Source organism: Crocodylus porosus, unplaced genomic scaffold (assembly GCF_001723895.1).
Source record: "Crocodylus porosus isolate Cpor-Errol unplaced genomic scaffold, CroPor_comp1, whole genome shotgun sequence".
Lineage (NCBI taxonomy): Eukaryota > Metazoa > Chordata > Crocodylia > Crocodylidae > Crocodylus > Crocodylus porosus.
Window position 1 is genome coordinate 81,192,724 of NW_017728947.1, and position 23,475 is coordinate 81,216,198.

Consider the following 23,475-nt stretch of genomic DNA (forward strand, 5'->3'; position numbering starts at 1 on the left):
TCCTCTGGGACCTCAGCGCTTCCCCAGCTATCCTCCTTAGCTCGTTGAAGTTTGCCCTCCTGAAATCTAGGGCTGCTGCCTTACTGCATTACAAATCAACCTAACTTAGAGCTGTTGACTTATGCCAGGGGCTGAACTTGCTCCTGGCAGCCCCTAGCATCAGTCGAGAAGATTGTACATGCTAGCATTCAGGCCATTATTCATTATACAGGTATCCAGACCCCGCTGACATATTCTCATTAAACGCAAGAAGCCTATGCAGAAGTATTCGGCACAGCCCATGTTACTATAAGAGCCGTGAACAGGCAGGGCCCTCCTTTCATTCTATTGCTGCTGCTTATATAGTTATTTAAAATAATCCTAAAGCTGATAGTTGATGCTTTTCTGCAGGTTGCTCACCCTGATGAGTTTGACGTAATGCTATCTCTGCCAGTTCCCAAATACGTTCGTTATGAAGAGGTAGCTGGCTATACTGGCCTCTATTACAAAGTTACCTTAGAGAGAAACACCCGGAGCTTTCTCACCCCTTTTCTGCTGGATGATGGATGCACTGTGTCTCCTGTGAAAGTCCTAGAGGAGTTCAGGAAACATGTCAATCACTTCATCAACTCACACTACCAAGGTAAACAAGAGCTTTTGGCTCTGCCAGTGGAGACATCTCTGATAAGGACTTAACCAAATATACAATCATCAACTTTAACACCCTTTCAGTATTAATAAATAGGTATTATCGTGAACAAATGCATCATGTATGAAAGGGAGGGATGCAAAAACACTGCCTTGAGCTAAGCAAATTTCACTCTCCATCCCCTCCCTGGCTCCACTAGTTTAATCTGAATCTGTATTTCCCCTATACTATTTGGAACCTGGGTCTCCCCTCCCCCAAATCATTCTGCTGATATCTCTCAGTCCTAATTTGCAGTATTCCCTGCTCCAACTCTTGAACTTGCTTGAATAGCAACTACCAACCATCGCATGAATAGAACATAAGTGTGGTTGAAAAAACATGGTCTTGTTTTTCATGAGAATGCTGTTTGATGTATAAAGATAGATGTGCTGATACAATATGCTAGCCTTCATGATATATGTGACTTAGTACCACGTGATATCTAGTACCACAGGATTATTTAATCTAAAGAAGAAAAGACTGAGTGTGGGTTTGATAATGATCTTCAAATATCTGAAGGGTAATTAATTATAAGGAGGATGGAGACAGATGATTCTTTGTGGCCACTGGGAACAGGAAAAGGAGTAGTGGCCTGAAAGTGCAACAAGAGAAATTTAGGTTGGAGATTAGGAAGAGCTTTCTTATTATGAAGGTGGTTAAGTACTGGAACAGGCTATTTAAAGAGACTATGGAATCTCCATCCTTGGACATTTTTAAGAGCAGGTTAGACAAACACTTGACTAGCATAGTTTAGGCAGGGATAATCATGTTTTGAGCAGGAGATTGGACTAGATGACCTCTTGATGTCCCTTCCAACCCTACTTTTCTAAGATTCTGTGACATGATAATTAAAAATTATGCAAAAATAATATAGTACATATTAAATGGATTAAAACTGCCTGACTGATTCCAGAATGTAACTGTAAATAATAATCTACAAGGAGCATGTCTAGTGGCGTTTCACGGGGATTATCTATTGTCCCACCACAATGCAAAAGTTTTATTAAAGATCTGGAAGAAAATACAAAATCATTACTTGTAAATTGACTGATGACACAAGAATTACCGAAGAGTTTTATATAACAAAAAGGTCAGACCAGTTCTACAGAACAAGCTATATTACTTGGTAGTAGGGACTGCTTGACCAATATGTAATTTAATTTATAGCCTATGCAAAATCATACATCTGGTAAACCAAGAATGCAGGTTAAAGAATAACATTATTTTAGGTAACTAAACATGACTTTGGAGTCACGATGCATAATTGGCTGAAAAAGAGCTCTTAGTGTGAGACTGTGCCTAATAGTTCTATTGTAATTCTTGGATGTAAAATGTAAGATTACTGAATGGGAACAGGGAGGTGAACTCTATGATTGTATAAAGAGATTGGCTGAAATCAAACCTTGGATGTTACCATTAGATGCATCTAGGAGTCAAAACCTGAACCGAGATTAAAGCACTGCACCCCTAAGGAATGGTTTCTAGGCTTACCTCAGCCTGGGGAATATTATAAGCTTTCAAATTCCTCCTTTGGTTTGCATAGACATGTATTGGTGGTGAAATAGAGATGTCCCACATGATCTGCTTGTAATTGTCTCTTTGACCTTTTACAATGTATTTTTCTTTTTTCCTTTTGGCTTCTCAGTACGTTTCCCAGGGTGGAATATGAAGCCACAGAGGAAGAAACCCAACTGCCCAGCAGTTACTGTCATGGTACTAGATGATAAAGGTGGTGAGGTGATATCTATGGATCTTGTTCCTGCTCTGGAAATTTCAGCCTCGTGGCCTGCTTCATGTGGTATAGGGAAGGATGTTGAAAAGTGGCTGGGGAAGAAAAGCATGCAATGGAGGAATAAGTCCTTCTATTTTGTTGCCAAGCAGCCACCTGGGGAAGATAACAAAGGTAATTTAATTCCCTTTCCTAACTAACTGTCTACCTCAACAGATACCCTCATTTAAGTGATGGGACTGGAACTGAGTTTATAACCTAGCTGTCTGTGAGAGGAGCACAAAACACTGCAGAACCAAACTCTACCCAGTTTGTCTGTCTCCCATGAGAACTGGACTATACTCATTATATATTGTGACATCTGTGACATATCTGACATCTTCTGTAAATGTAGGAAGAGTGCCCTTCTAAGGACTCATGGCCAGACCTTTATCACTTTTCTTCCTGCATTGATTTCCTGTTTAAAAAATTACCAAGAATAGCTTTAAATTATTTAACTTTAAATACCTCTTAAATGTTTAAGTAACCTTAATTAAGCCTTGGACTGAAAGTATTTCAAACCTGCACACAGATAGACAGCCTAAAATTGAGTTGGGTGCATTGTTATATGTGTTCTATATTGCAGAGACCTGGAGAATTTCTTTTTCTCATATTGAAAAGAAGATTTTGAATAACCATGGCAACACTAAAACCTGCTGTGAATCTTATGGCACCAAGTGCTGCAGGTATGTAAATCTAGGGATCAAGCATGAGTCCAACTGAGGATGTCTCTCCTGCCCCTTGGGTTAGTACAGGTGAAATCAACATCCACACAAGGGCAGGATGAATATTTTTAAGAAATAATTTATTCTACAGATTACACCTCCTTTCTGATTCACATATTGTTCATGGACAGAGTGTGACATTTTCCCTTGATTTACTTTTTATTTAACATGAGTCAGTGAAAAACGCTGTGCTGTCATTAATGAGTTATTTGCTTTGAATATCCAGTGTTTAAAATTAAAGTGTTCTTGATTTGACACACAGACCACATGGTAAGACTTCCTTAGCTAGACTGGATAAGTGTACCCCTGTCCACAGCTGTCTACTATGAACACAAATATGACTTAAGACCTCTGAGCAGCGCTTATGGAAAACATTCTTGCCATAGAAAGCCTGAGCACCTCCTATTTACCATAAAGGATCTTAAACATGCTCTTCCATCTTCTTTCCCCTGCAAACTTATTTTGGCCTCTAGAATGCATCAGGAGTAATGTGTGGAGTGATGGCAAGTTCTCTCCTCAATTACACATTGTGAATCTACAGTAATTTTCTGGTTTGCTTCAGGCGAGTTATTCTGGATTTTTTTCTGGTTTAAATGAGCTGAGAATTTTGCACATTCTGTCTGAATTACTTAAAAAGAAAGGAGTTCTCTGTGGTGCAGTGGTAGGATCCTTGTCTACCACAGAGGAGACCTGGGTTTGATTCTCAGACACTTATACAACTACAGCCATGGAGGCACCGAATATCTGGACTCAGTCTGGTCTTTGGATTCTGGCTCAGTGGCCTAAAGGAAGGATGGAAGGTCTGGGCAGTAGGGGTGTGCAAAACAGGCCATATTTGATTTGGATTTGGCCTGAATTGGGGAGAATGATTTGATTAGTTGAGTTGGATCACTTTCCCTGTTTGATTCGGCCGAATCCGAATCTGAAGATTTGTTGCTGATTTGGAGAGGCAGTGGTTTAGTCATAGACACAGTTTTAAATGTTTTTTTAACATACCTTGAGGTACCAGGTGTGGCTTATGAATGCTGAGATAGTGGGGTGGGTAGAACATCCCACAGGAGCACAGGGCCCCCCAACATACTCCCCAAGTACTTCCAGTCTACTTCCAGGTCGACCGCCGAGTGCACAGCTCAGCAATCAGCCATGGGACAGGGATGCCAGGTGCCCTTCCAGACCCAGGAGGCACCAGCTGCTGAGCCAGGAGCGTGTGAGGGGGGACCCCCATGCTCTCCCCGGCAGACCTGGAGGTAGACCAGAAGTGCTTCTAGTCCACTTCTGGGTCTGCTGCCAAGTGCGCTGGGGACTTCCGCACACTCCTGTGGGATGCTTCATCTGCCTCAGCATCATAGCACTTATGATATAGCCTGCTACCTTGAGTTATGTAGAAAAAACATTTAAATCTGTGCCTGTGTCTGAATCATAAATCTTCCTGAGTCTCTCTCAATCAATTTGGAGGGTTCTGATTCAATTCAGAGAAATTAAAGGGTCTCCTGATTTCAGTTCAGATTCGACCACTGAATCAGGCCAAATCTCCTCCAAATTGAATCAGTGACCAAAGCTTTGTACAGCCCTACTGGACAGTCTCCACTCCTCCAAAAATGCCTGCCCAGGCATATGCATCAAAGGTCTGAGTGGCCCTTATACATACACCATGATCCAGGAGGATCGACAGTTGCCATTTAAAAAGATAAATGTCTGGAACTAGAACATTTTAAATGTGTAATACCATATTTTGAAAAGCATTAGGTCTCCTTAAGGTGTTGTGATTTGGTTAGTGGGGACTCATAATAAATAGCAATGACTATAAGTAAAGTTTAAACTTCCCCCCCATATAGAAAAAACTGTATTCGGCTGTTGAAGAGCCTTATTTCAGAGTTGAAGAAACAGTATCCTCGGCAGCTAAGTCATGTGTGCTCCTACTATGCCAAGACCTCTTTTCTTCATACTCTAACACAGGTAAAGGACGACTCAGACTGGAAACCCACTCATGTTGTCTACTGTTTTCTCAGGGTCCTAGATGATTTCATTCAACATGTGGAAAATGCAAGCTTGTTCCATTTTTTTATTCCAAACTGCAACTTGTTTTCTAGCTTACCTCCCAAGGAGCTGAAATTCCTTCTAGACCTGTTACAAGAGCAGAAAAATAATGGGTTGCCAGCATTTGCAACTCATGAGGAACAGTCTCTTCCCCATTCTTCTGCTCATGGTTTTGTTACTGAAACGCATAGAAACAATAGCTTTGTTAGTGTTATACGTATCCTGCTAGCTTTCTTGTGTTTTTATATAATCCTTCTTTCTGTCTAGATTGGGGCAAATCAGTCGATATGGATTTTAGAAAGAATTTCCCTTATTTTCTTTATAGTTAGAATGGATTAGGTTGATTGTAGGATCAGATAGTATTGTAGGATCCATTGTAGGATATGCCTCTTTACAATGACAAAATAGTTCCACGCATCCCATTCTGACCCTCACTTACTCTATCTCAACCCCCCTCCACTCCTTAGTCTTGTGGTTACCAGGAAGGGTTAATATAGGCCTATGCATGCCAGTCCTAAATGGCTCCTGCTCATTGTGAAAATCTAACTTATTCTGGAGTTCATGCCAACTTCTGGAGCAGCCCAGAATTAGGGACTCATGAAGGTGACCATGAAAATTAAGATAACTTGTCTTTTTCTCTGGAAGCACAGCTCTTGAGAAGCACAGCACAGGATCTGGCCCAGTACTTTCTACTTCTAGCTATTCCATTCCATAGCACTGGGCATTTTTACATGTGCTTTGCGGTGGGTGGCTGGGGGTGGGGTGTATGCTTTCCTTATAGCTGCTCTTGGGAGCCATTCTAATTAAAGCACCTGCAGCGTCTGATGTATTCAGCATCTCATACTTCAAAAGGGCAGCAGGGACACTTTAGTTAAAGTGCTCTTCCCGCCATTTTGAAGCATGAAGATGCTGAATGATGTGATGCTGCTGGAGCATGCTAATTAGCACACTCCAGTAAACTAGATTAATCGAGTCTGCCCCAATGCATACCCTTAATTGAGTTTGCACCAATGCATTTAAATTAGAATGCATCAGAGCGCATGCTGGGCATGTATGTAGGTACCCACTGAGGCTGCTTTCTTCTTCCTCTGCATCTGAAATCTTAAGTAGAGATAGGACTAGTTGCTGTGCAGTCCTAAATGTTGGCACTTGGATATATAATTGTGCAGACAGGGGCTAACTGAAAATTTTCAGACCTGGTTCCAGATCCCTCCACTTTAGGAGAATTATTAGGGTTTCACTTTAGATGAATCTGTAATCATAAATGTCTTCAGTACTCTGCTTTCAAATAACACACATGGTGCAACTCCACCCTAACTGGAAATACATTTTTCTTTGCAAAACCAGCCTTTGTTCCTGTATTGTTGAGATTTGAACGTATGTGCAGGTTAATCTCTCTTGGATTTCTCATTAACTCTGTGCTTTGCCTTTGCTAGTCTATTAAAAAAACACATGGTTTCAAACAGCCTTTTAGTATGAAACTGGACAGAACAAGGATGCAACAGCAAATCTTGCTGTTGAGAATCGAACCTTTGAAAGTAGATGGTAAGCCTAGGCCTGATATGGGGAAATACTGCCTCATTTCTGAAGATAAAACCACAGATACTGCACTGTTCTCAAAAATATATTTAGATTTGGAGTCAAATGATGCAAGGCCAGGGTGGGATTGCTTATCTTAATATTCCATATATTACATGGAGTAATATATCTGTATCTGGAGTGGAGCACTTTCTATGAGTAGCTCAGCACAGGAATTAGGCCCTTAAGAGAGATGATTTTGCTGCTGAGTAGAGGCATATTTGGAAATGCTGGGTAAGCAGCTATTTTTCTGCCTCTGTCCATTAATTCCTGGGTCAAAAATACATCCATTTCTCTCAGCCATTTGAGACAGATGCCTTCGGGTTTCAGATGTGCTCTGCTGTTAGGCTGAGTAATTGTGGAGCTAAGACCCCAGCCAACCAACTTGTTATTCAGCACCATGGCATAGTTAAGGGTTAAAAGTAAAGAAGAGAAGCATAGCTCCTCTTCCTTTGCTAAAAACTGAGAGCTCCCCCTCTTAAGCCTGATACAGCTCCTCCTGCTTACTCCCCCTCCTATTTCAGTTTGTGCATAACTGAAACATGCATACATTAACTTCTTGAATTCCCCCACTCCATAAATTAATGTTTGGCCTGCTCTTGTAACAGGCTTCTGTGCCCATGTCTCTGAACACAGCAACAACAGCATCTTTTTAGCAGAGCTCTGAGCTAAAGAGACTTATTTCTCAGGCCCCTGTTTTGAAGGCTGAATGGCACAGACACAGGCCTGAATGGGTCTCTGAGAAGAGAGTGTTAATGGGGGAAAGATAAGCTGGTGAGCTTGACCCATAAGTACTGGCTCTTGAATGTATCTAATTGAAATGACAAAATAAAAAATCCTTCATACATCCATTCAGGTTGTACTTAATGAAATATATTGTGTCTCTCTACAACATGCAACACCTAGACACCCCAGCTTATAAGACTCTGAGGATTTTCTAGAAAGTTTTGCCACTGTAGCCTAAGTTGTCAGAGGAGGCCAGAAAAGTAAACTTCCTTGGGTCTGTTCTCAGCTTTGTTGTAGACTTCTGCGACTCTGGATCAGTCTTTTGTCCACACTGTACTTTCCTTAGCCTACACCCCTGATGATAGGTTCCAGGTTACACGTAGGTTATCTTTTGGTAATCTGTGTACAGTTCTTTGAGATTCTCAGATAACAGCTGCAGTGTTGCCAACACTCATGACTTTTTGGGATTGCTCTTAAAGTCTATGCTTCTGGAATGTGAAAAACTTAGCCTTTTCTTTTATACATATACATAAATATAAATATACAAAAAAGAAAGAGCTACATTTCTCACATTCCCAAAGTATATAGTTTAAGAGCAACGCCAAAAATCATGAGCATTGGCAACACTGCAGCTGCTTCAGGAATGATCATGATGTGTTTATGGGCCTGAAAAGATTTTCATGCTGGTGAAATTGGGATGAGGGATGCATTTTGCAGAGAAATGGGGGACTTTTGTCTCCCCCACAATGTCATATATTATCCATTTGACACAATGGCTCATGTTTTGTTTTTCAGAAATCCATTAAAAAGTCGTCATTTTTTGCTGGTGATAGTATTTTAATTGTAAACCAGGCCAAGTCCTATGAGTCTTTGGGTGAATATGCACACTTGTGGGTGTGCATGCCTCTACACCTCAAATGTCTTTTTGTTATTACACACCCTTCTAAAGCTTCTGAAACCAGTAGCCTGTCAAACTGCATGTCTTCCTGTGAATAATGTCTGCAGCAGATACACTTCATCTGAAGAATTTATCTACCACCAGAGGGTGGTGTAACTATGCACTTTCATGCACCCAGGACAAGTGCTGAATGAAACTACACGTTTCTTTCATGAGGATGGCCTTGTTGCTGGAAGCAGCAGAGTGGTTTTTAAAATAAAGTCTGTGCAGGGTGGTGCTGCACCTTCTAGCACTGCCTTTTTTCTTCTTTTCACTTTGCTAATCTGTGTTAGCAGTGATTGAATCACCACCCTTCCCAGTGCTAGACAAAGAGGAGTTGTGCTTGTCAGATTGTAAAAATGGCCTGTTACAATGCTTTTCATGCAGCTTAGAAAGCTTTATGTTCGCTACAGAACATAGACCGAATACTTTTGACTGTAGGCAGGGAAGATACCACTACCATTATTATCTCAACCCTCTCCTCAGCTATTCAGGAGCCCCCCATGCTCCTGTGGAATGGACATTGGCTCAGAAGCAAATGGGAGCAGGCGGGTGGGGAAGGGGAAATGTAAGAACCCAGATTGAAGTTTACAACTTGATTTGATAAACAGCCACTCCCATCTTTCCAAAATCTCTACCAAAGCACTTATTGGCTAACTGATCTCGTTTGCATTCTTGGGTAGCATGTCACTGCTGTGGATGTAGGGCTGTAGGAGGTAGGGCTGTGCAAAATTTCGACCGCTGTATAATTTCTGAAATGTTCGAAACTGAATCTGAAATGAAATGGGAGACATGTCAAAATGATTGAAGTGAAATGAAACAAGTCAAAACGTTTTGAAGATGTTTTGGCATTTTGAAGTTGTTTTGAAGCTGGGCTTACAGGGAAAGGGAAAGTAAGTAGAGGGAGGAGGTATAGGGGGGAATAGACTGACATCTGTAGCTGGCCAGTGTGTGCCAACTGTCGCTGAGGTCCCTTCCAATCCCAGTGCTCTGGGGGAGGGACCTAAAATTTGAAAAACAGCATATAAGCCTGTGAGGCTGTGCTTAAGCTGTCAGCCTTTGTCAGCTTGTTTCTTGCCAGGAGCAGCATCTGAAAGGCACTGACTCTGCTTCCTCGCTGCTACCATCTAGGTAGGGAGTGTGTCTTTTACTTGCAAAGGATTTGATAAGTTACAGCTTATACTGACAGCTTAGCTATACTAGCCTGACTTCAATACTAGTATTGTTATTAGGGCTGTGTGAAGCTTCGGTCCCTGATTCAATTCACCAGAAATTTGGCCCAATTTGGAGGCTGAATCTCCAAATCCCAACTGAATCAGGAGACCCATTAATCTCTCCAGATTGAATTAAAACCCTCTGAATCCATTTGGAGAGACTCGGAAAGATTCAGAGATTCAGACATAGACATAGCTTTAATTGGTTTTTCTACATACCTCAAGGTAGCAGGCAGCTCATGATCACTGTGATGCTGGGGCAGATGGAGCGTTCCACAGGAGCACGGGGGGCTCCACACCGCGCTTGGCAGCAGACCCTGAAGTGGACCAGAATCAATTCCTGACCACTTCTAGGTCTGCCAGGGAGCATGCTGGGAGCCTCCCGTGCCCCCTGGGCTTGGTGACTGGTGACTTCTGGGTCTGGAGGAGCACCTGGTATTCCCCCCGTGGCTGAGCTGGGAGGGTTGTGGGGGGATGGGAGGTAGTGCACTCCCTGGTGGACCTGTAAGTGGACTGGAAGTACTTCTAGTCCACTGTCAGATTTGCTGCTGAGTGCACTGGGGAGCCCCCCATGCTGCTGTGGAATGCTCCATCTGCCCCAGCATTGCAGCATTCAAGAGGCATGCCTGGTACCTCAAGGTATGTAGAAAAAACATTTCAAGCGGTGTCAATGGCCAAATTGCTGATTCTCTGAATTAGCATCAAATCTTTAGATTTGGATTCAACCAAATCGAATTTGAGACAGTGATCTGAATCAACTAATTGAACCACTGTCCCCGATCTAGGCTAAATCCGAATCTGAACTGAATATGGCCCGTTTTGCATACCTCTAATTGTTATTCCAGTATAATTTTTTCCCCCTATATCCATTCCTTTGAAATTTATTCTTTTTTTTTTAACCTGAAGAAAAAGAAATCCTGTGTTTTGTCTGACAGTGTGATTACTGGGCATTGTTCAGGAAAGCACAGCATAGATTAGATAGATCACACACAGAGACACCTATATATACACACACATACTACACAGTCAGACACCTTTTCTAGCACAGGAAAACATGAAGGGTGCTAGAAAGGCCAGTGCTGCCAAGTCTGGGAGTGAAGCGAGAGGGGGCAGAGGGAGCGGTATCAGTTCCCCATCACCCAAGCTGAGACGCAGTCTCTCTTCAACCAGCCATGAGGCTTCTGCTGGTACTGGGAGCAAGGACGTTGCAGCACTGCCTGCAGCTGCACCCCCTCTGACACCAGCTGTGATAATAAACCCCAGCACCAGCAGCATGACAACAAGCAGCACCAGCAGCAGTTTCCTCCACCCCAATTGCAGGTCCCAGCATGAGCCTCCCACTCACAGTCTTAGAGGAACTCAATCATGAGGGGCCTCAGCTTCATAGCACAAGAAATTCTGGGGCAGGAGGGGAAAGCAGAGTCTGTGCACCACACCCCTCAAAGTTCCCCTAGAGCCAGGTCCCCTTCCCTGGAAGAGTGTGGAGGAGGCTGTGGGGGCAGTTGGCTCAGCTCCTCCTGTTTTTGTGCCTCTGCCTGCTGAGGAGGAGAATAAGACTGAAGCCCCACCTGCATCCCAGAAGTGAGGGGTAGTGTGGTCTGGAATCATTTGAGGTGGCAGATGATCCCACATATGCTACTTGCCTGCACTGCTGAGCCAAAACCAGTTGGAGCAACGGAGAGAAACACGTGAGCACCATGGGAACGCTGATGCATCTCTGCAGGTACCACCCCCTTGCCCTTGCTCCTCCTCACCCTAGAACCAGTGGGAGCATGCCCAAAAAGAAGTCCCCTTCTCGCTCCAAAGTCCCCATTCCCCTGAAGCAGAGGCAGGCCACCCTGGAACAGTGGGGGAAAAGGTGGGCACACGGGGGTGCGTTCCCAAGGCAAGTGAGGTCACCCACAGCACTGGGGAGATGCTTGATGTCAATGGCCAGCCCTTATCTTTTGTTGAGCTTCCAGGGTTCAGGCAGTTCATGGCATTCGTGGCCCCATCATACAAAGTGCCCAATGCACTACCCTCAGGAGGACGGTGTTGCCCTCCCTGTATGAGGCATTCAGGGAGTACTTGAGGGAGAAGCTGCACAAGGCAAGTCTGCAGGTGGCCTTACATTTCACCCTGGACATCTGGAGCGGCTGGGGTGGAGATCACACCTACCTCACAGGGCACTGGTCCAACCAATCAGAACATCAGTGGGCTCTCCTTCAATCTGAGGTGATAGATGAGTCCCACATGGCAACAGAGATCATGGGGGCCATGAACCACTTGGTGCAGGAATGGCTCATTGGGCAGGGTCAGCTCACCTGTGGGTTTATGGTCCCTGACAATGAGGGCAATATGTTCAAGGTGGTCCACAAAGTTGGCATCAGCTGTGTGGAACATAAAGTCCACCTTATTGTCAGAGACGCCTTAGAGGCGGACAGGTGCTAGCACTACCAGCAAGTTAATTTCCAAATGCAGGAAGGTGGCAAACTACTTCCACTGGAGCATCAAGTGGGGCAAAATGCTGTGGGATAAACAGGCAGAACTGAACATCCTGCAGCACAAAATCATGCAGGATGTGGAGACTCAGTGGAACTCCACATACCTGATGCATGAGAGGCTGGCAGAGCAACAGAAGGCCATCCATGAGATTGGGATCAGTGGCTCCCTGAACAGAGCTTAGTGGGATACCATCTCCCAGATTTTGGTGGTCCTCAAGTCCTTCCTTGAGACTACTGAGACCCTCAGCCTTGCTGGGACCTCTTTGGCCAGGGGATCCCTGTAGTGAGGGAGCTTCAGAACCAAATGGAGATCTTCCAGGGGATCAATGTTCTTGGCTGGGGAAAGCTGCTGTCACCAGATGTGTAGGCACTGGTGAGGTGGCTGAAGGAGGGCATCAGAAAATGGTTTGATCCCTTGCAGTCCAGTACGGTCCATGTGCTGGCTGCCATGTGCGACTCAAGAGTGAAGGGAAGCATATGCGGCAGCAAAACCCTGGATCATTGGATGGAGTTGCTGGTGAATGGAATCAGGGAGGCAGAAGGGTGGAGGTGGGGGGACATGGAAGAGGGGGATTCAATTTTGCATGCCAACATGCCATCCACCAGCCAGTCTCCTCCTCCACCACAGGTGTTGCCAATGTGGGCTAAGAGCACCAGACCCCAACCATCAGGCAACTGGTACTCAGGCCTTGGTGGCTGCCTGTCTAACTGAGGACATAGAGCTGCTGCTGATCTGGCCACATATGGCTGGGAGCAACTGTCATGTCCACCAACCAGTGTTCCAAGTGAGAGGGTATTCAGCATTGCTGGTGATCTTGTGACACGCCACTGCACTGCAAGATCTTTGAATCTTGGTTTGGTGAAGCACCTGGTGTTCCTGAAGGTGAACCTCCTGCTGCTGGGGTTCCCCAAGTTCCAGGTACAGATGGAGTGAATGCCATCCTCCTCACTCTGTCTGCACCTATTTTCTTTTGGTTTATGGTTTCTGAACCATTTCATGCCCTACTCACAGAGCTGGAGGCAGCACTCGCTGCATCACCAGCCAGCAGGGGAAGAACATGTCCCTGCTGAGCTCCTGTGCCTGGATGAACTTGGAGGTATGGGATGGGGCTATGGGGAAGAAGGAGCCCCAAGTCCTAGGCATGACCTAAAAATGCACCCTGCTGGGGTTGAGAGGCCTGGTGGGACTAAAAGGCATGTAGGAGGTACCTTATAAACTCCAGCCACCACATGCATGCACAATCCTGGCTGGGGAAAGCCTAGACCCCTAAGATCTTTGAGAGGCCTGAGGCTTTCTGATTGAAGTGGAGTTGTGGGGCTCCAGGTGAGTTCAGCTTAGCTGCCTAGGATGCCATCTGCAAGGCATGGGCCACAGTGTAGGGAAGTGTTGGGATATCACTGTGTACAGACGCGGACCTCTGCATCCTGTTGACATTCACTTGCCAGTCCTATATTGGACAGATGTCAATCAGTCATTTAGGTCAGTGCTCCTCTCAGTTCTCATCTGCCATGACTTGATGAATTAATTAAATTAGAGAAGGGTGATGATTTCCCTGACCCAGTACTGACCTTTGCCCATCAAATGCAAGGCAAAAGAAAAGAAAAAAAAAACTTCTTGCAACAAAAAAACCCATATAGAGACCCAATGTGTCTGATTGATCACTTTTCCGTACAGTGCCAGGGTTTTTAGTGGCTGTTGTCCCTCCTCTTCCCACTCAGTCTGAAAATCCTGATCACTGCAGCTGTGATTGGATTTTTACCCCTCGCTTTGATAATTGGCATCTCACCATCTTAATTAGCTTCCTGCTGTGGTAAATTAATACAGAAACATGTTTTATTAGCTCCTTTGAGCTCTATAGACTCTGTGGGTCTGCTGCCTCATTCCTGGGGACTTCAGTCCAGACTGGCAGCCAAGCGATTGCCCTGTCTGCTGGCCCCATCTTCTCCTTTTCATCTCCTGTCTTCCTGTCAGTGCATAGAGCCAGAAATAGCACTCGGAGCCTGGGTAGAACCAATCTGGGCTCACCTGGCAAGTTGGTAAGACTGACCATGGGCAGATTGCAAGCTCCCTCCTGAGCATAGCCATGCCATGCTGCTACTGCCAGATGTGCCTCTCTGACAGGGGAATTCCCCTGGGCAGATATCACTGATTCTCACAGAGAAGTATGGAGCTACAGAATCACACACTAGGCAGACAAAGTTATTTGGGTCAATCCGATATCTTTTAGTAGACCAACTGAATAGCTAGAGAAATATATCTTAGCAAGCTTTTGGGTTGAAAAACCCTTCATCAGACTAAGAAAGCATCTACAGTTGGTGTGTATGCTTCCTGGATACAAGGAATAGTAAAGAAGCCAGAGGCTGGCATGCAATGCAGGCAAGAAAGCCAGTCAGTGAAAATGGAAATGGAGGTATCGGGGGTGAGGGACAAGCTGGGGTGGGGGGAAAGGGGAATGTAGCAGGTAAAAGTGGAGAGGTACCTGGGGAGTCAGATGTCTGGCAGGTTGTAATGTGTCACAATTCCAATGTTTATACTGAGTCCATGAGTTTCTGTATCCAGAATGTTGATGAAGTGAAGTTCAAAGGCTTGTCTGTGAAAAGTGACAGGAAAGGAAAGAGAGGCTCTGTGACAGTTTGGCTTCCTGAGATGCTAGTGCTACTGTGCTTCTTATCTGTTGTTATTTAAAGTGGAGGACTGGGCTGAGGCTGTAGGAGGCCTCATTGGGACACATCACCATGTTGTGTAGAGGCACCAGTGAGAGTGCAGCGGTAGAGGCATAGTGAGCCCAGTGACAATAGAAGGTAGAGTGAGACTAAGACCTCAGGGATGATATTGATATAGTATCTGTGAGGCATGGGGCATGTTAAGGAATGGTTGAAGCCATGAATCTAGCTCATAAGGCTTAGTGTGTTCCCTTGAGGCACCTACTTAGAGTGAGTCCCAGAAAGGGGTCCAAGAACCTACAGGGTTTAGTGGGGTCCATTAGGACCATGACTGAGCTGAAGCTCGAGGGCAGCCTTCCTATCTGTTATCTTTTCCAACAAGACATGGTGGCAGGTGAGAAGAGAAGGCACCCGCAGGCAGAGCTGGCAGTCACACGGCCTTAGGGGTATCATAACCATAGGGGTATCTCTAGGCACCCTACTCTGTGACAAAGTGAAGTTTCCCAGAAACCCCTGCATCTATCTCCTTGAAACTTGGTAGGCTTCATGGCCTCAGCAGGGGCTACCATGCTGGCTATTTTCAGCATGCTCCACTTAACACACACACAAAGTCACACGTCATGAGTTTTGCTTGTCAGCACCTTGAGTTGCAGTTTCCCAGAAACTCCTATATCCAGCTCCTTGAAATCTGACAGGCTTCATGGCCTCAGCAGGGGCTACCATGCTGGCTGTTTTAACCCCAGTCTGCCTTAACACGCACATGTGACACAAGTTTTGCTTTCCCTTTATGGAAAAAAAGTTCTTAGCAAGCTTTTGGGTGCAATCACCTTTCTTCAGGCATAGGCAGTCTCTGCTGTTCTGAGACTCCAAGGAATGAGAGAAGCTAAAAGTGTGACAGGACGTCAGTGAGAATGTAAATAGGTAGAAATTAGGAAAACGAAAGGTAAAGCAGGGAAGAGAGAGGGTAAAAGGAAGGGGGAAAAAGGCAAAGGTGATTAAGTGGTAGTAATTCAAGATAGAAAGGAGGCTGTCAATGAAAAAGGAAATAGGTGTAAATTAGGAAGACAAAGGGCAGAAAAGTGGGGAAGGGGAGGGGAGAGAGGGTAGGGAAAGGAAAGTGTAAGAGGTCAGGTATGGCAGGTACCTGGTGAATCAGATGTCAGGTAGGTTGTAATGTGTCATAAATCCAATGTCTGTATTGAGTCCATGATTTTTTGTAGCTGGTAGATTTATGAAGTGAAGTTCATAGGTTTATCTATGAAAGGTGTTTTGTAAATTCACTTCGAGGACTAGAACTCAGAGATTGGAGAGGGAGTGATTGTCTTGTGAGAAGTGTGTCCCCACAGGTAGTTGGGTATTCTTGTCTTTGAAGAAGGGTGATTGTGCCTGAAAGCTTGCTAAGAACTTTTTTTCCAACTACTCAGTTGGTCTAATAAAAGATATCACATCTACTCAAAGAACCTTGCCCCCAGATGTTAATGCTTAAGCTGTAGTGAGGAAGGAAGGAAATGAGCTGGGCTTGTTTCATTCTTTTCTAACTGCTAGCACAAAGTCCTGACAACACTGCCCCAGTAGAGGACATCCCAGAGCAGTGGATTTTGACCTTAATACCCCTAAAGATGGAGGAGCTAGGTTGTCATGTCTGCATATTTGTGGGAAACCCTATAGTAACAATAACTGATTCTGATGTAATTGTATGATTCCAGGAGAAGGCAACCCCAAACCCTGACCTGTAGTTCCTATGCCTTATACTCTCTAATGATCCTAAAGGTTTAAGTGGCCAGGAAAGAAACCTTCTTTTGATGTTACATTCCTCTAGCATATCACCGTGATGAATTAGATAGCACCAGGCTAGAGTATTGGTTCAGCACCAACTCATATGAAAGAGACCTTTCCCCTAAATCATGGCTGCGAGTCCCTGCAGCAACCTGATATCCCCTTAGAGCACTCTCATCTAACTACTCTGTTCAAGCCAAATTGTGCTTAATTCATGGGACACAACAAGATCTCAGGGCACGAAAACAGCATGGCTATAGACCACAAGGTATTGTTTTAGTATCTAATATGTTAACTTTCTGACAAAGAATGTAATTTAATACAGTGTTGTATGGAATCTGTGTTTGATAAGGAACCTCTGTAAATCACCTCAGATTAAGAAGGGAAGAGTTGAGATTGCTATATGGATAAAGACAAGGAGAAAAGCAAACACTTCAAGCACAAATCTCCAATCTCTCCTATAACAGATTAAATAAGACAGGAAAATTCAGTCTTACTGGAACCCTTCACATTTTTTATTTACCCAGCCTGGCAGCTATTGGTCTTGGTTACTCACAGTTAAACTTCAGAAGGGGACTCCACATTCCCTGGCTCTACAGAGGATCAGTTTGATATTATCCCATGGTGGTCCTGGGGGTTAATTAGAAGGAAGACAGATGGAAGTTACTACATAGCTGTGCAAACTACGCTTCTTTCTCTCAAAGCTCTCCAGATCTTAACAATAACATCTGCCCTTTTAAAAGTATAAGAGTTCCTGCTCTATTCACCGTGGGCTCAGTCCAAAACCTGGTGAAGCCAGTGGGAATCATTCCATCAGCCCTAAGCCAGTTCTCCGCCTGGATGACCTAATTCCCTTGATTTAAGAGAGAAACTGTTTTATTTTCTCAAAGAATCTGCAAGTTTTCATGTGATTATTTCATGAGGCTATTATGAGGATAAGGACTACAGCTTTTCAAAAGGAATCTAATGCATGGGAATCTTGGGAATATGTATTTGCTTGAGATGCATGTATTTACAATACCTATGTTTTATTCTCACCTGAATGTTTAGAAATAAAAAGTCTTATGCAATACCATAAGGGAATCTGGCAAGTTGTATCCATCACAATATTCTTAAACATCTTTTTTTTTTACTCTGTTCGCTCATGTCTACTTGTATTGTTGAAAACATCAGCACAACAGCAATAATGCATGACAACTTGAGGGTGAACTGAATAGTCTAGATTTATTACCCATCGGAGCACAATGCAAAAAGAGGAAACACCAGGAATGTGGACAAGTGAATTGCAATTTGTAGAATTCACTAAAAAGTGTTGTTAAAAACAAAGTAATTTATTGCTTTAAAAGATATGATGCCAGATTCTCAGGTATCATACTTTGAAAGGTCCCGGCTTGCTCCCTTGAAGTCAGAGGAGCTGCATAGCTATGTTGATATATACCATCCAAGGAGTTAGTGCATGTTATTTTCTGTATTTTATTTTAGCTTTTAAATGATGGATCTCTACAGAAAATCTGGATAGGATAGGTATTCTTCATTCTTCTGAGAGCCTTTGAAGGCTAAACATTTAAACTATAACCACCATAACTCTTCAGAGATGATCAGAGTTGAAAGTAAGTTGAACTACTGCCACTGATTTCAAATAAAGCTTTTAAATGCTCCCCAAGGCAGCAGTATGGTGCCTTCTAGTAACACTTGCTTAGAATAATATTTTGGTGACATTAGGCTCCTTTTCTCACTTATTTCACATAGGGACTGAGCTGTTACACAGATGGCACAGTAATGTCCACCAGTTCTATGGAATATGACCACCTTGCCATGAGATATAGCGTACAGTAGAAGAGAAATATCTCACTACCGATCCAGCCACCCAGATTAGAATTTTGCTCTAGTCCTGGGTTGAAGCTTGTCCCCAGCTAACAGAGCTGTGGATAATGCTAGCCATATTATATTTTGAGTGTATTCACACATGTATTAACACGCTTTAGTTAATGCACATTAAATCTAGTACCTCCATTGTGGGGTACTAGGAAAATGTGCATTAGCCTGGCTTAATGCACATAAACTAAAGAGCATCCTTTTAAAGTGATGCTTAATGTGCATTAGCCTATTGTAATGTGCATTCAGTAAAAAGCACTGTTTTTATGTGACAGTTTAATGCACATTACAATAGGCTAATAGCATTTAAGCAGATGTGTAGATACATGTTTACTACACACGATCATGCCTTATCCACACTACTCCAATAGGCCAGTTAGGTTTAGGACAGACCTTGAACATGGATGGATGTGAGTAAGAGTGCTGAAGTATTACTGTCTTTCACTGAGAGAGTAAACCGTAATACTTTACAGATATTAACAAATCAAGCCTTTCCCCACTGAGGCTTGGAACTATTACTATCCCCACCTATAGATGAAGAAACCAATACAGAGAGATGTTTAGAACAAAAATTTAAAAAGTGGTCACTGATATCAAACATGTCAGTTTTAGGTGCCCAGTTTGAGCCAGTTGAAATAACACAAACTCAGATATCTTGAGCAGCTGCAGCTACAGTTGGAGTTAATATGAGGTATTCCCTCTGAAAATGCATCTCCCTCTCTTTAGGTGAGCAGCCAAAACTGGATGAATCTAAAAATCAGATTCAACTTCCAAATATTTAAGGTTAAAGCAACTTACCCATTGTTCGAACCACATGACCTTAGTGCAGCAAGATGCACTGCTAAATTAGCGATCTTATGCATATTGCACCTGTTTCAGTATTTGAATGATTTTAAGGTGGTGTTTGTTTACAGATCACTGAACCAGTTTAAGCTTAAAGTGGCAAAGGAGCAGATAACAACAAAGTCTATATCTAAAAGAAAAGAGTGCAACCTCCTGAGTAGGGGCAGCTTTGCTCAGAATCACTCTAAATTTGGAAACTCTGGAAATTAATGGCAGGTGCACGCTTTTATTCGAAGGGATTAGTATCACCCTGCTGCCCAAGTAAAGAAATGATCCTGTACAACATGATGGGCCATTAAGTTCAGAAGGGGCAGAAGTTCAGAATTCAAATCTAGTCTTATTTAGTCAGAGAGATCCTCAGGGCAGGAAATTTGGCTTGTGTCAGCACAGAGTACATTTGGGGCTCTAATCCCACCCATTTCTTGCATCCTTGGCTTCAGCAACTTTTCCTTACCCACTTCCTCATTCCTTCCACTTGAGACCTGTGGACAATAGGAGACTCCACCTTGTTTTTACTCTGCTCAAAAGGTTTTCACAAGAAAGGCACTCACTAACAGGGTTCTGAAGGAACATCTGCTATTTTTCATGTTTTCCTTAGTTTTGTAGAAGTAAATATAAAAACGTGTGAGAAATTTGTAGATGGCTCAGAGATTGGCAAAGGTGGTCACAGTCATATGGGTTGATCTGGATCATTCTATAAGACAGGTCCATTAAAGTAAACTGCATTTTAAATGAAAACTATCCCTCTAGGATTGAGGCATGCAGACCATAGTTACAGAATGGGGGACTGTTCCTGGCAGCTGTCAATTTGTAAAAGATTAAACGTATCTTGTGGCCAAGAAATTCAACACGAGCTTTCAGTGAGTTGCTGTGTCAAAGAGCTAACATAATCTATTAATGTAACAGGGGAGCACTAAGCAGAAGTAGGGAAGTAATTTTGTTCTGAATATGGCATTGGTGAAACTGATACTGGAGTACTATATACGACTCCATTGTCCATAAGTTAAAAAATGCTGAAAATGGAAGATGCAACAGAAATAAGCAAAATAAAATAAAGATTCACATGCTGGGGAAAATGCCTAACCATGAGATACTTAAGAGCTCAATCTGTTTAATGGATTGGGAAAAAAATCTGAGAAGTGACTTTATTACAGTTATAAGTACCTTCACAGGGAGAAAATGTAGGGTACAAAAGGACCCTTTTATCTAGTGAAGAAAGACATAACAAGACTCAATGGCTATAAAGTGAAGGGAGGAAAAAAATGATAAGTGAGGCATAAATTCTAACAGTGAGGCTGACTATCCATTGGAACAGACAACTGATGGCATTGGTACATTGTCCTTCCCTTGATGTCTTTAAATCAAGATTGAATACTTTCTGGAACATACATGTTTGTCAAGCACAAGTTATTAGGCTCAATTCAGGAGTAACTGGGTAAAATGCAAAGACCTGTGGCCTACAGCTCAATCTAGATAATGAAACAGTCCCTTCTGGCTTTAAACACTGTGAATCTATAACTAAATGTCATTCTATAGGGCTAGAGCCATTTGCCTCAAGAGACCAGGAGACATTTGTAATTCCGTTGATATACAGTTGATCTTTCCCTTCCCTTCCCTCTCCAAGAATCAGGTTTGGCCCAAGTTGGATGTCACACCCCAGATGAGGCCAATCAGTATTCTGAGGAACTGCAATGACCTCTCTCTCCCAAGAGGCTTAGATAGTCCATTGTCTTCATATGTTTATGATCAAACTGATACAGTTGGGACAGAGAGAGAAGCAGCCCTACTTGGAGCAGGAGTCACTCATGCTGTGGTGTTTCCAGTGCCAGAGACAGGAGTGGGGTTAAAAGCAGAGCCCTCTAAAAGAATAGTGAAGTCCATGATGAGTGAGATGAGTACAGGCTTAATGCACCCTTGTGCCTTAGAAGGGAGGACTGTACTGGGAATTTCTGTGGCTAGCCCCAGTAGGGGAGGAATAATGGTCTCTTCATCTCACCACACTCCTTTCAGAAATAGGAGCCAAAACAATGACAGCAAAAGGTTGTGGGAATTCTTCTCTGAGAAAGGTGTTAGCAGCTCCCTCTGTTCCCATTCCAGCTATCCACAGACTCCTCTTGCCTCAAGAGGGGAAGGGATGTGAAGAGCCTCCAACAGTGGTCTAAGTTGGCTTTTTAAACTCAGGAGACAAGGAACCGGGACAGGCAGATAGTTGGATGGGGACTTTGCAGGGCAAGGTTAATATCTGCATGAGGGATAGAGTTTCTCCTGTTATCAGAAGATTGATCCAATGTAACCAAAATTGCATTACTCATGATATTACACAGCTGAGGTGGGGCCTTGAGGCTTATGAAAGGAGCATTCTGGGGGACTTTACTTTTGTGAGTCCAAGGGAATGTACAGATACTCCCAAACTGCCATTTGCTTTGCTGTTTGTTCTCCACTCCCCACGTTCTCAAGCAAGCCGATCTTCTAGCATGCTAGATCAACACCAGTGCTGCCCCCATATCATAGATGAGGCATTCCTGGAGTTTACTGTTCCTAACCCTAACTATGGAGCCCCATTCTAAAGAATATATATTTAGTACTAAAAAGATCTCCCATTACTTCCTGCCCACTGCAGGTGTCTGTATTCCAATGTATAATGGAAATCATTTTGGGGGGGATTTACTGTACTTCCTGCTTAGTAGAAAGGGATTTTTTCTGAAGTGGACATCTTCTTATCCTAAATAAAACTCCCTCTATTTTCAGTGCTGCAAAAAAAATCTCATTAGCATTGTCTCATGAGCAATGAGGTTGATGTGCAAAGGTGATGTATGTGGCTTCAACCCCTTACATTCAGATTAACATTAAGACAATTTGATTGATGAGCCTTTAGCGTGATGTTCACTTGCATGGAAAGTTCTCTCTTTAGCATGAGGCTCTTTGTACTCCTTGATCTGAGACAGAGGGAGCTGGATGTTCAACTGAACTTGGGACACTGTCTACGCTGTCATTCTGCTGTTGGAGAACTGGGTCAGCTGGCTAATTAGTGAATGATGATCTTGGTGAATACACACCTGGAAACTATTAGTCACCTGGAGTTTAGGTATTTATGTTTCCCCCTGGGAATGCTAGGGGCTGCTTGTAATACTTTGTTTGCTTTCCCCAAGAACAAAATAAAATTCCTCCCCTCAACTAAAAATGCAAAGGATGTGCCGGTGGCAGGACTAGCTTGAACACAGGTTGCTTATTAGAGTCTGCACCCTTGCCAGCCCTTTGGCTGTAATTCCTTCAGCATTCAGCCACTCCCCAGGGCAGTGCTATATACCCCCTGGGCTTATCCCTTCCTCTTTTGCTGCTTGTCCCTTGGATTTCTCTCTGGAGGCCCTTGCAGCTGCTTTTTTCCTCCTTTGAGTTCTCTTTTCTGTGGGCTGAAAAGACCCCGCTTTTAAAGCCTTGTTGGTCCTGCTGGCCTTATAGTCTTCCTCCAGTAACAGGGCAAGGGTTCTCTGTTACACTGGCCTTTCTGAATATTTCAAGCAAAATCATTTTCTCATCTCTCCAAGTACGGTTAGTTGAACTTAGACAATACCTGTGAGTTAAAGCAAAGGAAACAGTTGTGGTCACTGCACACACTTTAGTTTTCCTTGGAAAATAACTTCAAGAAAAGATAAATAAAAAGATGAATCCTGGTATTTTTAAATCATTGTGAAGATGGAAATGAATTTCTGTGTGCCAGGGCATAGTTTTCAAAACCAAAACCTTTCGACACCTTTGGATTTTATATCAGAGATGCGATATGAATTAATTACTTTATCAGCTTTCGAATTGGTTTGTTTCTGCATGTTAAGCACGACAACTTCACAAACTGTAACAGCACAGGGCATGGACTCATAATAAGACTCTAGTCTAAGGAGTTACAACTCCCATATGGAGTGAGTCAGGATTTTTCTGAATTTGGTTTTTTGGTAGAAAGGACCACATTATTGGAACTGAACTACCCCATGAAGGCATGCCAGTTTAAATGACGTTTTCAGAAAGACTGGTTTCCCTATTTCAAAACAGAATTTATTATCAGAATGGGAGTGGGAAGAATGAGACATACACCCACTCACACATCCCAACACACTTGGAATAGCCAAAAGCTTTGTGATCTAGGTAGTCACCTGGAAAGTGGAGGGATAGGGCTGTAGACAAGAATGT

At 43.4% G+C, this 23,475-nt stretch overlaps 1 protein-coding gene across 2 annotated transcripts in view; it reads left to right on the top strand.

The window, feature by feature from the left end:
- Positions 1-6,053, top strand: part of LOC109321596 (cyclic GMP-AMP synthase-like) — a 12,527-nt gene extending 6,474 nt beyond the window's left edge. For both annotated transcript variants that reach the window (XM_019552336.1, XM_019552335.1), the window contains exons 5-8: positions 391-622; positions 2,313-2,570; positions 3,022-3,121; positions 4,996-6,053. In XM_019552336.1, the coding sequence (XP_019407881.1) occupies positions 391-622; positions 2,313-2,570; positions 3,022-3,121; positions 4,996-5,464 (1,059 nt within the window). In that variant the 3' untranslated portion in view covers positions 5,465-6,053. The remainder of the gene's footprint in view (positions 1-390; positions 623-2,312; positions 2,571-3,021; positions 3,122-4,995) is intronic.
- The last annotated feature ends 17,422 nt before the right edge of the window (positions 6,054-23,475 follow it).